Consider the following 18,861-nt stretch of genomic DNA (forward strand, 5'->3'; position numbering starts at 1 on the left):
TCCTAACAACACTCCCCTACACAACCCTCCTCCCACCTCTACTATTAACAATCCTTCTCCGTCCACTCTCACTCACAAAACTAAACTACCTGCCCTCCGGACCAACGGCCTCCATCTTCGCCTTACTGGCGCAATACCATCTTTCCATCCCCCATACATTCCGCTACCGGATCTCGACGTCCAGTTCCAAGCCCGCCGATGACGACGCAACGGCACAGTCGACGGGGAAGTCCCTGACGTTGCTTTTCTCGGATAAGTCGACGACGTATCTGGTCGCGGCGCAGTTGGCGCTGTCGCAGTTTCCTGGTATGGTGTTGCCAGCTGTTGTTGGGTGGTTTGTGGGGTTGGCGTGGCGGATGGAGATGTTGCCGGGGGTGGGTGCGCGGTGGAGGGTGCCGGCTTGGGTTGTGGGGGAGAAGGAGAGGACGAGGAGGGTGGTTGGGTCTTCGGGTGGGGAGGAGAGGTATGAGGATTTGAGGAGGAGGTTGGAGGGTGAGGCTGCTGCGGCGGCGGCTGAGGCGACTGGTTCTTCTTCTTCTGCAGGGCAGGGTTCGGGGATTGGGTTGAGACAAGGGAGGAGGGTTTGAGAGATGCTTAATGAGTGTTTTGAGGTGGAATTGGGACCGGCACAGAGTGAATTTGGTTCTTAATGGGCGTTGGTTGAGGTTGAAACTATCAAGTTTTGCTTCAATTCCATTCTATATATCCCTTTATGTACTCATACGCCTGTTCAAAGCAACCCGTCCGAACTCCGTGAAACATGATATGCTGCAATGCTTTTAGGTTATCGGCCACTTCGACTTCGTCGCATATTATCCTTGCACTCGTTACAATACCATTTGACTGCATCGGTTAGCAAAGCTCATTGTAGATACGAATAGAGGAGCACGCCACTCACCATTCTTCCCAGGTGGTTTCGTCAACCCCACACAGGACAAGTGGAACCATTCGCGGGGACAAGCGTCGTTGTCACATGCCACCATCTCACCAAAACTGATTTCATTACAGTAACAATATCGCGGTTCTCCCTCTTCATCTTCGTCATCTCCCTCATGGTAGGACTCTTCCTCTTCTGAAACCGCCCTCTGTTGCACGACTGGCACACTTCCATTCTTCTTGTGCGATCGTTTGGCCGGTGCAGCGTCCGTACTTCGTGTTGGTCGGACCCGCGGCGCGGGCTCTGAGAATGTAGGCAGGACGGGAGTCGATGTCTTGGACGATCTACCCTTCGGTGCTGGTGGGTTTGGTGCCGGAGGAGCTGGGGTTTCCCCAGGCTCAATTGATTCGGCGGGTTTTCCATCCATGTCTTCACGTTTCGTACTAACAGGTGCCAGTACCTTAGAGGCAGCTGGTTCTGTAGTCTCGTTTTCCATTTCCCGATGCGTGTCCTGGTTCGCCATGACGAATGTCTCCATCTTCGGCGTATCCTTGGGTGTTGTTTTGGCTTCGGTGGTTTTATCTGCATCGCACATGTTAGTATAATGATTTTGAATGGGTCGAAATCAAAGGGCATTGAACGAGATGTCCGGAAAACTTACTATTATTAGCCACGCGGTTCGACGCCGAAGACGATGGTCTTTGGCGTCCGTTTGCTGTTTGGGTAGAATTCTGTTGAGCGCGAGAAGACTGTGGTCGGGTCGCCGCATTAGGCCCAGGGCTTGCTGCGCTCCGCGGAACGGTGGCTGCCCCAACCAGAGGGGATGGTGCTAGAACAGGAGAATTTGCAGCAGACGCGGCAGTGTTGTTCCTACGTGATCTAGTCAGCCCATCGAAAGCTCAGGAAAGCACCAAAACAACGAAATATGAGGCATACCTCTTTCGTGCCCCAGCCGCATTCGCATTAGGTGCCCGAGACCTTTTCTTGGTAGCATCTGTGGCATCCTTTGACCCAGCACGGCCAGAAGCACCAGCACCACTTGCAGACCGTTCCATCGCAGCCCCAGTATCCACGGTTGGCGGCCGCTCAACTTTGCGCCGTTTCGTCTGGCCTGATGCACCAGCCTGACCAGCAACTGCAGAGGCATCATTCGCAGCAGCGCCTCGTGCCTTGCCTGATTGTCCCTTACGGCCGCTGGCGCGCGCATCGTCGAAATCAGAATCGGCGTGCGTCCGACGCTGCTTACGTGCCAGAACAGCTTCACGTCTCGCTTCACTCCTCGAAGCAACTTCTGCTTCGTGAAGAGCGTGGGCTAGATCCTTATTGGATGCAGCTTCCCGGCGAGGGCGCTCGTTGGTGGTGGTCTTAACAGCATTCCTGTTTGAATATGCCCAATGTGTGAGACTACCCAAGCGTGCCTCATCACTGATCTCGCCTGCGATGAACGGAAAAATGGTATCGAGGCGAAGGAGCTGACGATCTAGCTCATCGTTGGCGTTGGAAATGACGTGGTTCTTCTCGTCCGCGGTCATCATCAGGTCTTGGAGGGTCTGCCGTACTCGACCGAGCAGATAACGCCGGTTGGAGTTCTCCTGAGGCTCGACCGCTTGCGAAGCACCCTATACATTAGACTCGCATCTTAGTATACAGTTTCTGCATGTATCTACTGCCCGCGAAAACTCTTGCATGGGCTTACCGTAGCCAGATCTTCTTGCAACACACCAGCATTGTCAGGCGCTTGGGCCAAAGGGGGATCTGCTTGTAGCTCTGATGAGGCCTTAAGTAGCTGCTGGAGGTTATCCTCAAGAGCCCACGCTTTAGCATCGACCTCTTTCAACAGGGAATTGTGACGGCGAAACTCTCGTGGGAGGGCGGTGATGGCGTCAGTGAAATGTGTGAGAGCGGGGTAGAAACCATGGGCAACAGGCGGAGTAGGAGGCGTGTCAGTCAATGAGCCATGACCATAGGCAAAGGAGGACCGTCCAAGGGTCTTAGAGGTTCTTGATGGATTTGTCCGTGTCTGGCGCACCGACTGCCGGGAGTTGACGGCCGACGATGAGACGGCGGAAGACATTGTGATGGCGTGTAAGGAACACGGCACCAAAGACCCAAATCAATCAAGAAATAGGCAATCACTGCTGACGACCCGCCAGTAACGCGATCGCTGGGGCATGGACAAGTGAGGGACGAAGCGATGAAGTCCTCCCAAGTGCGGAGAACGGCAGAATCGCTTTCCCCTTTGGGTCGGCGTCAGGTGATTGGTGCCTGTGGATAACCTAAGGCTCCCCAACACTGCTGATTAACCATAAATACCCTACATATGCTCTGACGTCATCACAACAACCCTAACTTGGTCTTCTCGTATACTTAGTTTCCACCACTACGGAATACGAATCAACACTTGTAGAAAAGGAAAAAGTAAATTGTATATGAAATCTTTAATTTACATGCACACACAAAAGACACTTGCTAGGTATAAACAGGTCGGACCATGTAACATGTGTCAGAAATCAGAAATCTAACGTTCCAACACAAACACGACTGTAGATTAGGATGTTGTCAACAAAGGAAATCGTACAAAGGAGACCAAAGCGAGTATTCACTGCCTCATTTCTCTGAAGACAAGGCACCTAGTACAGGCTATAATATCCCTTGCTCTAAATTATCCACAAGCTTACTCACCCTTCAACCGCTCCTGGTGAACAGAGAAGGCCTCCTCGAGGAACTCCTGCTCTTCCTTGAGATGAACACCCTTGAGACCAGTGGCCACGGATGCACTGGGGGAACGACCAGCGTAGAGGACATGGCGACGGTTGTGGTGCTCGGTCTCGTTCAGCAGAGTCTCAATGCGAGGCTGGGTGTAGCTCCAGGCACCCGCATTTAGAGGCTCTTCTTGAGCCCAGACAATGTTGCGGGCGTTGGGGTAGCTGTCGAGGTTCTCCTTGAGCTGTGCCCAAGGGAAGGGGTGGAGCTGCTCGATACGAGTGATAGCAGTGTTGCGGATGCCATTCGCCTCACGGTGCTTCAGCAGAGAAGCGTAGACTTGTCCGGAGCACAGGATGACACGCTCAATCTTCTCAGGTTCATCAATGGCAGAGCCGTGAGCGGGGTCAGGGATGATACACCGGAAGTGAGAGTCGCCAGAGAAGTCCTCAATATCAGAGCGGGCAATCGGATGACGGAGGAGTGCCTTCGAGAAGAAAATCACAAGAGCTGAGAATAAAAGTTAGTGCAGTTCATGTAAAACAGGGGGAAGTTACATACGCTTGCGGAACTGGCGGTGGATTTGACGACGCAGGATGTGGAACAGGTTGGCGGGTTCGGTCATGTACGCAATCTGCATGTTGCAGTCTTGGTGCTGGCGGTCAAGCTTGTCCTGAGAGGGGAAGATACGAGGTTCCTCGTTACAGAGCTGCAACCAGCGCTCCATTCTGCCGGAGGAGTGCTCTGGGCCCTGGCCATCGTAACCATGAGGCAGGGAGACAACAAGACCGGAGCGTTGCAACCACTTGGATTCTCCCGAGGCAATGAACTGGTCAATAATGCACTGAGCGTTGTTGGCAAAGTCACCAAACTGCGCTTCCCACATAACGAGGGCGTTAGGGGAGGTCAAGGAGTAACCGTATTCGAATCCAAGGGCTCCAAATTCACTCAGAGAGGAGTTAGAGATGACGAAGCTGCCCTGATCCTCGGAGATGTGCTGCAGAGGGGTATAAGTGTTCTCGTTCTCCTGGTCATGCAGAACGGCATGGCGCTGGGAGAAAGTACCACGCTCGACATCCTGACCGGAGACACGGACATGGTAGCCTTCCGAAACGAGGGAGCCGAAAGCAAGAGCCTCGGCAGTAGCCCAGTCGATGTTCTTGCCCTCATCCACAGCCTTCTTGCGGTTGGACAAAATACGCTTGAGGTTACGGTGCAGAGTAAAGCCATCCGGAGCACCGCTAACCTTGTCAGCAACGTGCTTCAGAAGAGGGCCCTCAACACCAGTGGGCAGGTGAGGCAGAACCTCGGTGGCCAACTCCTTGGGGGTCTTGAATCCGTTCCATGCGGAGGTCAACCATTCCTTGCCAGTAGGCTGGTAGTCCTTGCTACGGTCAAAGCTGTCGTTAAGCATTCCCCAGACCCACTTCTTATGCTCATCGATGTCCTCCTTAGTGAAGGTACCCTCGGTGATCAACTTCTCGACATACTTGTCAAGCTGATTCTTCTGAGCGGCAATACGCTTGTACATCAAGGGCTGAGTGAAAGACGGCTGATCGGTCTCGTTGTGACCCTGCTTACGGTAGCAGACAATGTCAATGACGACATCGCTCTTGAACTCCGCACGCCAGTCCGCGGCAACCTGGCAGACATAATTCACGGCCTCGACGTCATCACCGTTGACGTGGAAGACAGGGGCATCAATCGACTTGGCGATGTCCGAGCAGTAGGGGGTGGAACGGGAATAACGAGGATCGGTAGTGAAACCAATCTGGTTGTTCACGATGATGTGAATGGTACCGCCAGTGGAGTAAGCAGGCAAGGAGTGGAAGCCCATGGTCTCGTACACGACACCCTGGCCAGCAAATGCAGCATCACCGTGCAGCAACACGCCCATAGCAGAGTCGAAATTCTTCTCATCCTTGTTGTAGTGCTGGATAGAGCGGGTCTTTCCGAGCACGACGGGGTCTTCGGCTTCCAAGTGGGACGGGTTGGCAACCAGAGACAATTGGACACGCTTACCAGAGGGAGTAGGGCGCTCGAAGTTCATACCCAAGTGGTACTTGACATCACCAGAGCCTTCATCGGATGGCTCAGCGGAGCCAGCGAACTCACTGAAGATGGACTCGTTCGGCTTACGGACGACGTTGGACAGGACATTGAGACGGCCACGGTGGGGCATACCGATGACAATGTCCTTGATACCGTAGTCAACACTGCGGTCGATCAAGGCCTTCATACCAGGGACGAGCGATTCACAGCCCTCGAGACCGAAACGCTTGTCGTTGGGGAATTTGGTGGCAAGGAAGGATTCGAAGCTGTGACTCCAAATGAGACGGTCGAGAATGCGGCGCTTGTCATCAACAGAGTACTTGTAAGGCTCGGGGATCTCGAAGCGATCACGGATCCAGTCACAAGGCTTGCGATCAGGAATGTGGATGTACTCAACGCCGTAAGAGCCACAGTAGATACTCTCACAGGTGGCGATGATTTCGCGCAAGGTCATCTTCTTGCGGCTCTCGGTAGCGAAACGCGGCAGAATACCGGGTCCAAGGGTGAACTCCTCATCCAGATCACGCTCGGTAAATCCATAATGATCAAGCTCGAGTTCCTTAGGCTTGTTGTAGCCAAAGGCCTCAGCCTCGCCACGGATACCCAGAGGGTCGATCTTAGCCTTGTGGTGACCACGTGCCTGGTAGGCGCGAACGAGTAGCTGAACCTTCAAGTGATTCGTGACGTCGGTACCGGCAGCCATGGACAGACCAGCGCCAGGCATGGTTTGGGGAACACCACCGGTCGGGGTAGGGACAATTGTCGGGGGTGGTTGGAAGGCCTGTGAGACAGGCATGTTACCGTCCTCCATGTTTTTGAAGTAGGTCTGCCACGAGATGTGGACGCTTGACGGGTCCTTCTTCCACGCCAGGTACATCTCGTCGATATAGTTTGCAGTGTTGCCCGAGAGGAAGGAATCATTGGGATCCTATAGACCACGCGCGATTCGCGCCAAGCGGGTCAGTCGGAACTACTTCACTTTGTAGTATATCAATTCGAAGACATTATATAGCTTACCACACCCTTATTCGTATCCTCCGCGGAGACGGCATATGCTCTCCTGCCGTTGGACAGACGATCAACAACGGCGAGAGGTCGTCTCGTGGTCAAGCCAAATTTTGAGCTCTGGTTGGAAGAGGCATGTCTGGCAGTAGAAGCAAGAGAAATAGACCTCCTAGAGGCCGAGGAGGCAGCACCGCGCAGCATACCGCTGCCGGTGGCCTTGAGGGCTGTGGTACGAAGCATTGCGGGATTTTTTTTCACAGCGTCAACAGAAACAAAGAACCACAACGAAAGATGAGTTGGAAGCGCTTCTATTACGAAGGCTCTAGAGTTGAAAAGATTTAGGGATGCAAATCAAATATTAGGGACCTAGTCCGTCCGTTAGCATATTTTTCTCGTCGACTGTTGTTGCCAGAGCTGCCGAGAATTTCAGACGGGCCAAGGGAAGGGCAGACGCACGATGTGTCACAGAAAACAGGTGTCGACTAGAATTGCCGTAGCACCTGCACAAACACGGGACTCATCAGAGAGCGCACGCACTCTGGATAGAAAAATAATATGGGGGAGAGGAGAGCTAGGTTGTAAAAGAACCTCGTGTCGGGAGACAGGAGAGGACAAGGAAGCAGGATCCTAGGAGCGAGAGGGTTTGCCGAGATCTACGGCTATGACGGCCTTGTGGCTGTGGCTGGCTGGTTTCCTTTTGCAGAAGCCACGTTGCTGACTCAGCCACACCCTGCCAAGCGGGCCGAAGTTACCGGCTGCGACCAGCGACGTACCGCCACACCTGGCCGGCCGGCTATGACCATTTCCCGGTGCGGGTTTTTGCGGATGACCACGTCGGCTGGCCAATCACGCATACGTCATTAGGTGAGAGAAACAAACCGTAAACCAATTGAACCGTCCTATTATAACCAAGATCTTTATATTGAAATAACTTCAAGCGTATGCAGTCCGACAAGCTCACTGTAAGAAGCATTGGACGCAGTAAATAGACACACATGAGGCAATCAATCATCTTATCATTAAAATTGTACAGATTTTCGCTTTCCGAATCACATCTCAAACATTAAGGTAGGATAGGTCAACCGTAAGTCAGGCAGAGGCATTATGTAAGTAACTCGAACTGGAGGAAACGCTATATATACCGTTGCAACGGCATGTCTATTGGTTGTTGTAACTGTCATTCCGGGGCCCTGAAACGGTCCCGGACGTGCACAGTCCGCGATGTTCATTCACCTTCAATACTGTTTTGTTGCTGCGAGAGGTTATGTGGTGGTCCCCACTTGTCGATTGGAGAATCAGTCGCGCTTGTGCCACCGAAGGCATCCGGGGGAGCATTGTAGACTGTTGGACTCACGTCAGAAAGACCAGTGAAACTTCCACGGTTCGACGAAGGGTGCGGATTTGGAGGTGGACTTCCGCTACTGCTGCGAAGGCTTCCATTGCTCCCGCCCCAGGCACCACGCCGAAGCCTCAATAACGCGCTAAGCGTCATTTCGTCCTCGATACTCCCCATGTCCACCAGTTGGGCCAGGCCGGGGCTCGACAGTGGATTCGAGTGCGCCGCTCCGTGAGCGGCTAATGAGATGACCGAATTGCGCGTACTCCACTCACTTCGTTCGGTGATGGGCGTTAAACTGGGTTCTCTGAATTTACCACGGCTGCTAAAGCTGCGGGTGATACCTTCAATCCCACGTGGTCCAAAATACCCGCCGTTTGTGAGCTCCGAGGTACAATTTCCATATGCCTGTGCATAGAATCCGAACTCCTGGCCGTAGAACCCTTCATCATCATTCTCCAACGCCTCCGCATTGGCAGCGGCAATGATGGGGTCATCATATAGAGCCGAATCATTGTCGTCATAATCGAAATCCTCAAATACGGACTCGACGCCTACTACGTCGGCTAGCTGGCTCAAGTGACTGTCGTCTGACACTAGCCCCGAATGAGAATCCACGGTCTGCGTGACACTTTCATGGCCCAGAGACTGTTCACTAACACTGACACTGCGTCCGAATCTGTCATTAGTAGCTGAGTCATTGGCTGCCTTAGCCAGAGCACTGTGCAGCGCCTCGAGGTTGTGTTCCGACAACACACCCCCATACGACTTGGCTGGCCCTAATTCGGGTATTACTTCTTCATGGCCGTACATCCGAGGGACCACTTCTCGATAGTCACTCGCCATGCTTGGGACATGCTTAAGGCCACCATCATGTCCGGATAGTCCATCACGTTCATTCATAGCATCTCCAATGCCAGGATTTGGCTCCTCCTGTCGAACAGAAGCGGCTCTTTGGCCTGCTGGCTTTCGCTCATACAAATGACTTGTCTCGTCGTCAAATATTGATTCATCAAACTTTTCGCCTTCAATATCAGCGGTGAGATCGCCAAATTCTCCATCATCAAAGTACAAGTCATCGTCTTCCTCGTCAACGAGTAATTGTGAGGTATTCAGGTGAGTGTTAGCTGTCATTTGTGGGGCCACCGAAGGAGACGCAGCCGCAGACTGCGGAATGGCTTCCGCTTTATGATTGGAGAGAGTTTCGTTGTTCAAATGCGCAGCTGCTGTATCATACGTAGAAGAGCTCTGGCTCCTCTCTAGCTCAGGAGCCAAGGTTTGGCCACTTTGGGCATTTGATGAAGGAACCATGCTCGGAGCATTGGGACTACTTGGACTAGAAATTACCGGAGACAAGCCAGGGGCAAGCCACGATTTGTTCAGTATGTCCCCCGGCCCGGAGAAGTCGTCGAAGTCATATTCCTCATCTGCATCAACATTGACGCCTGGAATCTTTTCTTCAAGATCGTCCATGTCGTCTATAAGATCATTATCGAAATCGTCTTCTGCATCGCTAAATTCTCCTTCAAGTCGGGCTTTGGCCCTTCGTGCAGCTTCCTTCTCTTTATGCTTTTCTTCTAAGAGCTTCTCCTGCGTGGAAGATTCCACGCCATTCATATCAAAGCTGAATCGAGACGCGTTACTCTTGAGATGTTTTGGTAGGCCCAGTGGTTGATGCGGTACTATCTCGACAGTGTCTGCATCCAGTGGCGCACCGTCGTTTGTCGGTTCAGCCTCTTGGCCTTTAGTAGACGCATTGTTATCAGTAGTAGGGGGTTCTCTATCAGGGTCTGGAAGGCTCGATGGTAGGTTCCGGGCAAAAACAGGAACAGATTTCGCATCATTCTCATGATTAGATGGGTTCGTTAATAGGGACGACTGTAGATAGGCCTTATTCTCAACCTGGAGTGCTTTCTGGTCTTCCTCAAAATGCTCTCTAAAGACAGGAGAGTATTCACTATGTCTCTTTCTCTGGTCATTTAGAGGGGCTGTCCAATCGTTAGTACAACTTTGTGTCCCGTTTGCTGCCTGAGACGGTTCGTGCGAACTATGTCGGTTAGTCACACCATGTAGTAGAACAGGTGCTGCGGACAGGTTCCGACGAGGTCGAGGAGCGGAGAAATCATGAATAATGTTCCCACGGATTCTGGGGTCATAGTCGTCTGGTATGGCAGGGATTACGCTACGGGCCCTGATGTTCGCATCCTCCGTCCGGCCCGCTACCTGGGAAGAACGCCTTCTAGCCAAGAGAGACATGGGGTTCAAGAGATGAAGCATCGCCTTCCCCGATTTGTGGTGGACAGGTTCTGCAGAAACATCCCGATCCCCTTGGCGGCGGCTAATTGTACTCTCATATCTGTGGTCTCTTCGCGGCGCTATTATCCTTTCGGTGGCGGATTCATCAGGGGGCGCCTTGAAGCGGGAATGGCCTGATTGCGCCATGTCGGGGGTAGATGAACGCTTCAGATGACTGTCAGAGGACTGTGAATGGGAGTTCAACAGTCCTTTTCCGAACGAGAGCCGGAAGGGCGAATTCGGCTTAGATGAGTCGCCCTCAACATGGTCTAGGCGCGAACCAGCGAAGGATGGCTGCGAGTAATTCGATTGTGGTGTTAGGGACAAATCTCTTTCTCGTTCTTCAGGGCTTGAATGGGGGCGAACATCTTTATCGGAGGAGGATGGTACCGCAAGGGTGGCGGAAGAGGACGACGGAGCATTGATTGCAGCAGTAGATACGGCGATATTGTCTTTGCTCAGATCAACTTCTGCTTGATAATCGCTCGACACCTGAGTACCCAGTCCTTCCGAACTGAAGGTAGTCGGCAGCGCCGTTGAATTAGGGATAACTGGGAGCTGTGGAACGTTGCTAACGCCGTTAACCCTCGCAGAAGAGGAGACGGGGGAAGCACTTGACCGGCGATGATCGCGGCGCCAGTATGAGAAGACAGTAGAAGGCGGCATGATGAGAGTTGCGATTCAAGCTCATAAGCACCCACGGTGCTTCGAGAAGAGCGCGCGCTCTGTTCAGAGACCACAAAAGTCTTCCATAACGCTTGCAATTCTTTCGCACGCACGCTCTGCGGAGAAGATTACCACCAGGTGCGTGGGGCAAATTAAATTGGACTGTCTCACACGGGCTCGGGCGGTGCAATGCAAATGTTCACCACTACTCGGCTTTTGTCACGGGGAAAAGATGAGATTTTAAAAATAGTAAGTAGTTTAAGTATAACTAAGATAAGAGTATGCGTAAGTATGTAATGTAGATCGGCGTTGACAAAAGTTGTCAAATCAATGTTACGTAGTTGCTTCACGCAAAGGGGGTTAAATGGAATAATAAAAAAGGTACGTCAGGGACGGGAACAATCCATATCTCGGGCCTTCCGAACGCGGACAATATTGGCACTAACCGCCTTTTCTTCACTGAAAGAATGTCGCAATGGCACTCCCATGGAATTCAGCTGATGCTCAAATGCAAAGGCTCAAAAAGAAAAGAAAGAATTCTCAGGGGTGCCGGAATTGGTCTCGTTCCAAACAGGCCTGAATTGGCAGGCACTAAAAGCTTGGCATCCTTCAAGATATGATAAGACTCCCCAGTGCAAGATGTCAAAGGATAACAGAGCTCAGAAACAACAGCATCACACCAAATCATTCACTCGAATTACTAAAGAGTAAAATAACGAGATATTATACATACTTGTAATGCAATGCGTTCGCTAATCTACAGGACACCGCAACGACCCATGCTTCCAATCGTCATGAATAACGATATGCGCTCAAGAAACCTATTCATCCTTCAACCAACGCAGAGAAAATTAAAGATGTGTTAATAATAAATAAGAAAATGAGAAATAAAAAGACGAGCTTATACTATACTCTGCCTCCACCGGTCAATAATCTCCCGCTGGCCCGTCTCGACGCCGGGTCGTACGGCCTTATGTGGCGCAACATAGCTCAGATGATTCATTCCCAGTATAGCATCGCTATAGAATGTATTTGGGTGGACTACTCCGTATCCAAAGGAATCGGTCCTTGCGGGTGCTTGGTACTGGGCAAATCTCGATGGCACCGGCTGTCCTGGGTGCGCCGAGAATTGGAGAGACGTTCGACTATCGTAGGGAGGTTGGTAGGTCGAAGTACGATGTAATGCGGCCTCCCTGGAAGCCGGTCTTCCTCCAGGGGCCGGTCGTCGGGCATGAAGTAGGTCCGCCATACTCCTTCGGTACCTAGGCACCTTCAGAGTCGAATTTCGTGACTCCGCTTCTTTCTGAAGACGTGCTCGGCGTTGAGCCAAGGTTTCCTCTTCTGCCGCCCCTTCGTCTCCTTTCTCCTTGTCGTTACCATTCATGTGGTCGACCTCCGCAAGTATCTCGTCGGCAAACTCACTTCCCGTTACAGATTTACGGCGGTCCTTACCCTTCAAGCGCTTCAAGCGTTCGGCCAGAGTCTCCCCTTCATCGCCACTATCACCCCCGGCGGGTTCCTGTGCGTTCTGCGCGTACATGGTAGTCGGACGGTGGTCAGGGGTGCGTGGCGGAGGCGGTGGTTCACCCCGCAATCTCGCGCGACGCCTGCTCAACGGCTCGCTCTCTTCTAACTCGCGTCTCTCCATAAGACCCAAGGGCCTGTTATCATCAGCTGCAGTAGCCTTCTCGGGGAAGAGCATTCCGAGGGGCACATCATCATCGCCATCATCTTCTGGCTTGTTGACATCGGGACCTTCCCAGGCAAGGGTAACAGGCCGATGTTTTCTATGTTCACTCTGCTTCTGGGCAACAGCCTCTAGCTGAAGGAGCGTTGAATGCATTCCTGCAGAGTTGGCTGCAGTCCGCGATCGCTGCCGCAGCTCGTGTTTTCTCATTTCAAGTTCCGCTAATAAGGTAGAAGGTGGCCCTGTAAATGGAACCTCCTGTTCGTTGGTTTCTTCCCCTTCATCTTTCTGGGGATCATGTTCAACATCATCTCTATCATGGGCGCCTTCACGTAATGAGGTACCCTCATGCATGTCTGCTGCATCGGCTTCTGTTTGGTGGTACAAGGGATGTGACGCGATTGAACTTGCTCTGGCATCCGAGTCAGAGGAGGGATGGTCGACTCTGAGGGTACTCCTTGACATGTGTTTCTTCTTCTGCGCCGCCAAGTCCTTAGATGATGCCTTGTGTTTGGCGTACACTTCTGAACCGACAGGACCAGCGTACGGATGGTCCGTGAAGGCAGTGACTGGCGCATTTGTTGAGGCATCGAGAATGCTGTCAAGTGTCGCAACTGCGGAAGCCTCTTTGACCTCTACGTCAAGTGGTGTGGCGGGCTGTTCAAAGAAAACACTAGCACGAAGCTGCGGAGGCAAATTCGCTGGCTGCTTCTCACGCTTGGGATCGGTTGCATCGCCTAGAGCCCGACCAGACAGCCAAGGAGCCGATTTTCTGTTTTCGGCAGTGACCGAACCAAGCAACTGCGTCCGACGCTTTTCTCGTTCAGGGTTAGGCTTCTGTGATAGCCGCGGTGGTAAATTAAGCATCATAGGCACCGGAGCGGGATAATAGACCATATCCTCCCCCGTCCGCGGCTCCTTGTATGTCTCCGGTCTGCTCGCCAAGGGCGGCCTTGTCAAAGGTACTTGTCGCCCAAGCTCTTGGCCTTTATCGTGGGGAACATAATGCACGCCATCAAAGTCGGTGAACAGAACCCTGGCCTGTTGAAAGGTGTCTCCTGACGCAGCCGAGGATGGTCGTTGGATTTCACCCGGGATATGACTATACTGGTCATGGTAGGTAAAGTCGGGCTCCGTGGGAACAGGTGGTTGTGGAGGGAGGGTAGAATCGTTAGTAACGTACATCATCGACTGGGTGAAACTTTCTTCGGGCATATGTTCGGAAACTTGGGCCAGTCGAGATGCAGACATAATTGACCCTTGGCTGGATGGCACCGTTCCCTTCATGGGGTTGCTTTCACGCAAGGAATTGGAGACTGAGCTGACCGAGCGCCTCTTCTGTTCACGATCCATCTTGCGAATTTCGCTGCCAATATCCGCCGAGCTCGAGCTGAGTTGTTCGGCACTCCTTTCCAGCCTCTCTACATTATTCAAATAAGCACCTTGTAGCGATTGAAGATCCGGAGTAGGATGGCTGAGAGGGACGGGTGTATCAGTGGTCGGAGATCGCAGGGGAGGTTCAGGGGAGCCGGCGTAGGCAGCTCTAGTGTCTAGCGGCGCAACGCAACGGAGACTATTAGACCTCCGGCTTGTCGGAGGATCGGCGAGGTCGTAGTCATCTTCCTCAACCATGTCATAGCTTGTGGAGGTCATGGACCGGATCAACGAACCTAACCGGCCCATGCTGGAATCCTCGGCAGTTTTGGCTGGCTGCAGATAAGTCCCTCCACCAATATGATCGACATCTAAAGGAAGTTGTTGGAACGTCGACTTGTGCGGCGACGGGCTCTGGGAGACATCAGAATCGGTCGCGTTGGAAGCCACCTCGTGGTCGGCTTGAGAAACGGCGTTGTACGCCATTATGAGATGTGGTTGAGGATGGCAGGGCGCAATCAAGGGCCATCAAGGGAAAAGCACTTCTGTCGTGTGATCCAAAAAAAAAAAAAAAAAAAAAAAAAAAACAATTCCAAAAGAGGGGAAAGCAACTTAAGGGAGTTTGGGGTCCCTCGAGGGAGAGATAAGGCGGGAGAGTCCTTCCACAAGGTTATCGCAATCAAATCGGACGTTAGGGATAGAAAGGAAGGGCAAGAGAAATTTTTGGGACACAAGATAAGAAATAAGAAGAGAGAGAAGAGGGTAAGCAGGTGTGAACAAACAAAAACGAAAAGGAAAAGGGAAAAAAAAAAAAAAAACTTGGAAAAGTAGGATTAGGATGACGGATTCAGATTAACAGTACTACTAAAGACGTGCAAAACAGGGCATGAGAGTTGTCATCTCATACATACAGTACCATACTTACTGCTGCTGGATGGTGAACGGAATTGGGTAAATCCAGAGGGAATGAAGTACAGTATACTGTACGGAATACTGTGTGTATCACTGTACAGTATGTACCTATTTTTGTGTATGGTCAGTGGAATGTAGGTATCCACCAATTCCCCCCTTATAAGACACTTAAAGTATAGTAGTAATAGTAGTATTGTCCATTCTTGTTATGTTTCCACCGTTGGTTCCTTTCGCACGGTTGATTTGTATTTTTATATTTATTTTTCTCTTTTTTTTCTTTTTCCGTTTTTTCTTAGGTGAGCTAAATTTGGATCATGAGGGGAAAACAGACTAAATTATCCGCCACCATGTTTACTTTCAACCCTAGGGCCTATTAAGCCCGATGCGACAAGTACATATCTTTACCTCACCCGCACTTGGGAATGCAAGAAAGGAAAATAATCTCGAATCGTAATACTAATTTACAATCCTAAAACTATATTGACAGTCAGTCACATTCACACGCATTAAACTTGTCACCTTTGCAGGGACTGCCTGCTTGCAGACGATAAATCTCTGCAAGATATGATACGTCAGGCTTGAGACACCGGATATAGCAATTAGTACTCAATTAGATCGACCATAAATCTGAGTCATTAATCGACTCCTGATTTGAGGACGCAGAATTTTATTAGCACAACTACTAATTACAATTAATTGTCTTATCCTCCGCACTACTCCAGAGTACGCTATCGAGTTGCGCCTCGGTCCTGCACGATTAGTGGAAAAGTTTAAATCGAAGTACTCCGTAGTACCTTATCTTACCAGTCTTGTATAGTGAAAACTGAGCATCCAACAGATCAAGACGCTTCATATACATAAGACACTCTAATCTGAATGTTTGGGAATGTTCCTGGATGCAGTAAATCCACTCGGGAGTAGCGGCTTGGCGCTAGTGGTTTATGGAAATTCCGTGTTCTAGACCCTTTCCTCCTTGAACTGGTGTATTACTTGACTCCACTGCACATTTTCAATCGTTCCTCTTTCAAGGGACACTTACGGAGCACAGAGTACAGCATCAACAGATATGTTATAATAAATACGGCAGAGGTATACATTAGTCTAAAAGAGGACTACTTAATACTTGCAAGGAGGACGAGAGAGCCCTTACTGGTATCTACTGAAATTCTATTATACACTATGCAAGGGTCTGTTATTTTCCACTTACCAGTACATCCATGTCCACACTATATGACTACTAGTGGCATTAAAGTGCTTATGAGATGTATATTTACTTTTTATATTCTGAACCACAGGCATTATCCTCTATTCGAGAACTGTGATACAATAGCATCAAACTTGTTCTTCCGCTGTGTTTTGTCCTGCATTGGACTGACAAGCGGGCATTACTGATGACACTTCTTGCAGACGATGTACAAGTTATCTGTCTTTAGTCGGCCATACTTGCAGCAATGAGGGGTTTACTCCACAGTGCTATCTCTTGATGATATCTGCTTGGCCTTGGCTAAAAGCACTCGGTTACAATCTATACCGTATCAGTCGTCATATTTCCACTAGTATAGTCAAGATTGATACTAGGTAGGATAAGTATATCTATATCGAAGTACAAGCACATGCAGAATAGTAGCTTCGTACCCCGTCATTGAGACAATATACAGAAAAATAAATAGATCATGCAGGTTGATATAAAGGTAACATGCAATAACGATAGGTAACAACCCCTGAGCATGCAGCAGACATGCTCAATAAAAAGCGCATAATATCTAGGGTTTGGGCCTGGGAGGCATAGGAAAGGGTTACCTAAGGAGCGATACAGTACAAGGTAGCCCATAGGATACCCTTTTAAGTTGCTGATATCCCTTCTCATGTATCAAAAGAGTGCACAGATTTAAGCCTAGTGAGCTTCAAAAGTAGAAAAGAACCTTTGGGCAGCTGGTTGAAGATCCTTGCAAGGGCTTCACTAATGATTATTATGTTTTTCAGTATGATGCACGTACATTCAACCACTCTGGAAAAGGGTGGGTTGTATCAAGAAAAATATCGGATGTACTTCCTTTCTAGGCTCGGGGCATTTCCACAGGTTATACACAAAGTGACAAGGACAATACGTACTATTTCGATCATATAAATGAGGCCAGGTATAAGCGAGCCTGTGCACCTGGGATAGACTTGAGTTTTCTGCGGTTAACTTTGTTCACCTGTATGGAGTGAAATTAGACTAAAAAAGCCATCAACACATATCTGTATAGCAAAGGCAACCAAGCATGACAATGACGTCACCGGAGTCAGCCAAGGCCGATATCTGAATTCTTTCTCTATAACAAAGAGGAAACACTAGAAGCGCCAATGGCTTATAAAGTTTAACTATCACTATAGTGCATGTCAAGCCACGGGGTCCGGGCTCGAAGTCGGGGTTCTTAATTTACCCTTAAAAAAACGATAACGGTACACGTGACATCGCGAAATGCGGGACGCGCCTCAAAGCAAAAGGCGACTTAAAGACGTGGAGGTATCTGGTAAAATTGAAACTAAACTTAGGAGACAGTAGCCAGTTGCACAGTCTAACTACTTCGAGATGTCATACTATGATATTGACTCAATCTTAACAGATGCCCAGGTACGTCACAAAAATCTACACGTACCAGTCGGACGTGTTTCTAATGCTCCATGGTGATAGAAATTGCCTTGCACATTTGAGCTCGAGGTGCCAGGGCTTGGCATTTTAGAGGGCAATCCGGGCGACAATGTAAGCTTATGATTTGGTTCTACAATGAACGAGGATGGCCGTGGACTGACAACGTTAGATCAAAGCTGGTACTCGCATCGACCTACCACTATGGCTAGGTGAAATGCTCTCTATCGGGTGAGATCCGAACATGAACCCCCCAAACCACAATCAGACGGTATCTAAATCAGCAAAGAGCTCGGTTGGGCACTTCTCGTTTAGTCACACTAGATATCCCCTCAGCATTATCAGAACGGGTTATGAATGCCTTAAAAGCAGACCCTCGGACCGTCGATCTGCGGGCATTAGCGCCGCATTTCTATAGTCTGAGCGAGCGAGTTTTGGAACTTTTCGAGGAAGAGGAGATGGTTGATGTTCTTATTAATGTTCGTTTACCTTCTGCACATCCGAGAAGAAGAAAAGAAGAGAAAAAGAAAGTGACTAATAGCTCCTATAGACATTTAAGAAGCGCGCTTCAGAAATTGCTGACCATGCCCACAACCCAAAAGGTGCTCTTGGCGACGGCGTTGAGTTTCTGAGAGGGTTAGATGAAACGGAAAGGCAGTGTATGTGGAAAATAACTTTACATCTTACAACGTTCTGGCTTGTTTCTAATCGCGTGATCTAGTGTTCCGCGTGGCCCATGATAGTGCCAAGGAGACACGGATATGGGCTGGCGAGGCTAAGAAGAGGTAATAAGGATTAACATCCAAATTTAACAGACTGAGCTGTGCTCGTCATATGAGCTATGTCTATTGTTTTGCCAGTCATGTGCTTAGGGTTTGCTGTGTTAGTGGAGTTATATGGAATTAGCACTCGCATAAAAAGGAGCTTGCGAGCTATTTGGCCTTTTAAGAAAAGTAGACATGAAACTAGCGATTCGGGCTACAATATATATGGCAGGGATGCACCTACAGTCGGAACTCATGCGGAGTATTTGTAGTATGAAGTCGGAGAAGTGTGCAGGGCCACTTTTGAATGTCCAGACTTATATGCTTGCGATTTGTGCGGTGAATTACTAGTTAATGTACCTTGGAAGCGTAAGGCGTCCTTTACGTGGGGCTTTGTTTACGTAGCGGAGAAGAGACATGGCTCGGTCCTCCCTGTGCTTGGGGGGCTGCAGGCCACATGTGGGGCCCGTTTGGAGTGTCCATAACGTGGAGGTTCAGTCCTAGTGAGTGGGATGTATTCGATTTAAGTCGGTCGACAAGGTCCATGTACAATATACA

General features: G+C 50.2%; 5 protein-coding genes across 5 annotated transcripts; 1 reads left to right on the plus strand and 4 right to left on the minus strand.

The window, feature by feature from the left end:
- Positions 1–163: 163 nt before the first annotated feature.
- Positions 164–3,063, minus strand: F9C07_2278099 (putative PHD finger domain protein; the record flags this gene model as incomplete). Its single annotated transcript, XM_071510271.1, has 5 exons — positions 2,574–3,063; positions 1,814–2,496; positions 1,539–1,747; positions 899–1,459; positions 164–522 (listed from the first exon to the last, which is right to left on the minus strand). The coding sequence occupies exons 1-5, from the start codon at positions 2,949–2,951 to the stop codon at positions 164–166; spliced, it is 2,190 nt and encodes a 729-aa protein (XP_071363999.1). The 5' UTR covers positions 2,952–3,063.
- A 214-nt stretch (positions 3,064–3,277) lies between these two features.
- F9C07_2238976 (2-oxoglutarate dehydrogenase) lies at positions 3,278–7,338 on the minus strand. Its single transcript, XM_041290185.2, has 3 exons — positions 6,650–7,338; positions 4,142–6,560; positions 3,278–4,090 (listed from the first exon to the last, which is right to left on the minus strand). The coding sequence occupies exons 1-3, from the start codon at positions 6,875–6,877 to the stop codon at positions 3,552–3,554; spliced, it is 3,186 nt and encodes a 1,061-aa protein (XP_041143435.1). The 5' UTR covers positions 6,878–7,338; the 3' UTR covers positions 3,278–3,551.
- Positions 7,339–7,862: 524 nt separating this feature from the next.
- Positions 7,863–10,934, minus strand: F9C07_2139 (uncharacterized protein; the record flags this gene model as incomplete). Its single annotated transcript, XM_041284942.1, has 1 exon — positions 7,863–10,934. One exon carries the CDS (start codon positions 10,932–10,934, stop codon positions 7,863–7,865), a length of 3,072 nt encoding a protein of 1,023 aa, XP_041143436.1.
- Positions 10,935–11,835: 901 nt separating this feature from the next.
- Positions 11,836–14,481, minus strand: F9C07_2138 (uncharacterized protein; the record flags this gene model as incomplete). The annotated part of the gene is made up of 1 exon (XM_041284943.1): positions 11,836–14,481. The coding sequence occupies one exon, from the start codon at positions 14,479–14,481 to the stop codon at positions 11,836–11,838; it is 2,646 nt and encodes an 881-aa protein (XP_041143437.1).
- Positions 14,482–17,239: 2,758 nt separating this feature from the next.
- F9C07_2278102 (putative GINS complex subunit Psf3) lies at positions 17,240–18,860 on the plus strand. Its single transcript, XM_041290190.2, has 6 exons — positions 17,240–17,524; positions 17,585–17,653; positions 17,712–17,770; positions 17,829–18,018; positions 18,090–18,198; positions 18,261–18,860. The coding sequence occupies exons 1-6, from the start codon at positions 17,483–17,485 to the stop codon at positions 18,326–18,328; spliced, it is 537 nt and encodes a 178-aa protein (XP_041143438.2). The 5' UTR covers positions 17,240–17,482; the 3' UTR covers positions 18,329–18,860.
- Position 18,861: the final 1 nt, after the last annotated feature.

The sequence above is a fragment of the Aspergillus flavus genome, chromosome 2 (assembly GCF_009017415.1).
Source record: "Aspergillus flavus chromosome 2, complete sequence".
Lineage (NCBI taxonomy): Eukaryota > Fungi > Ascomycota > Eurotiomycetes > Eurotiales > Aspergillaceae > Aspergillus > Aspergillus flavus.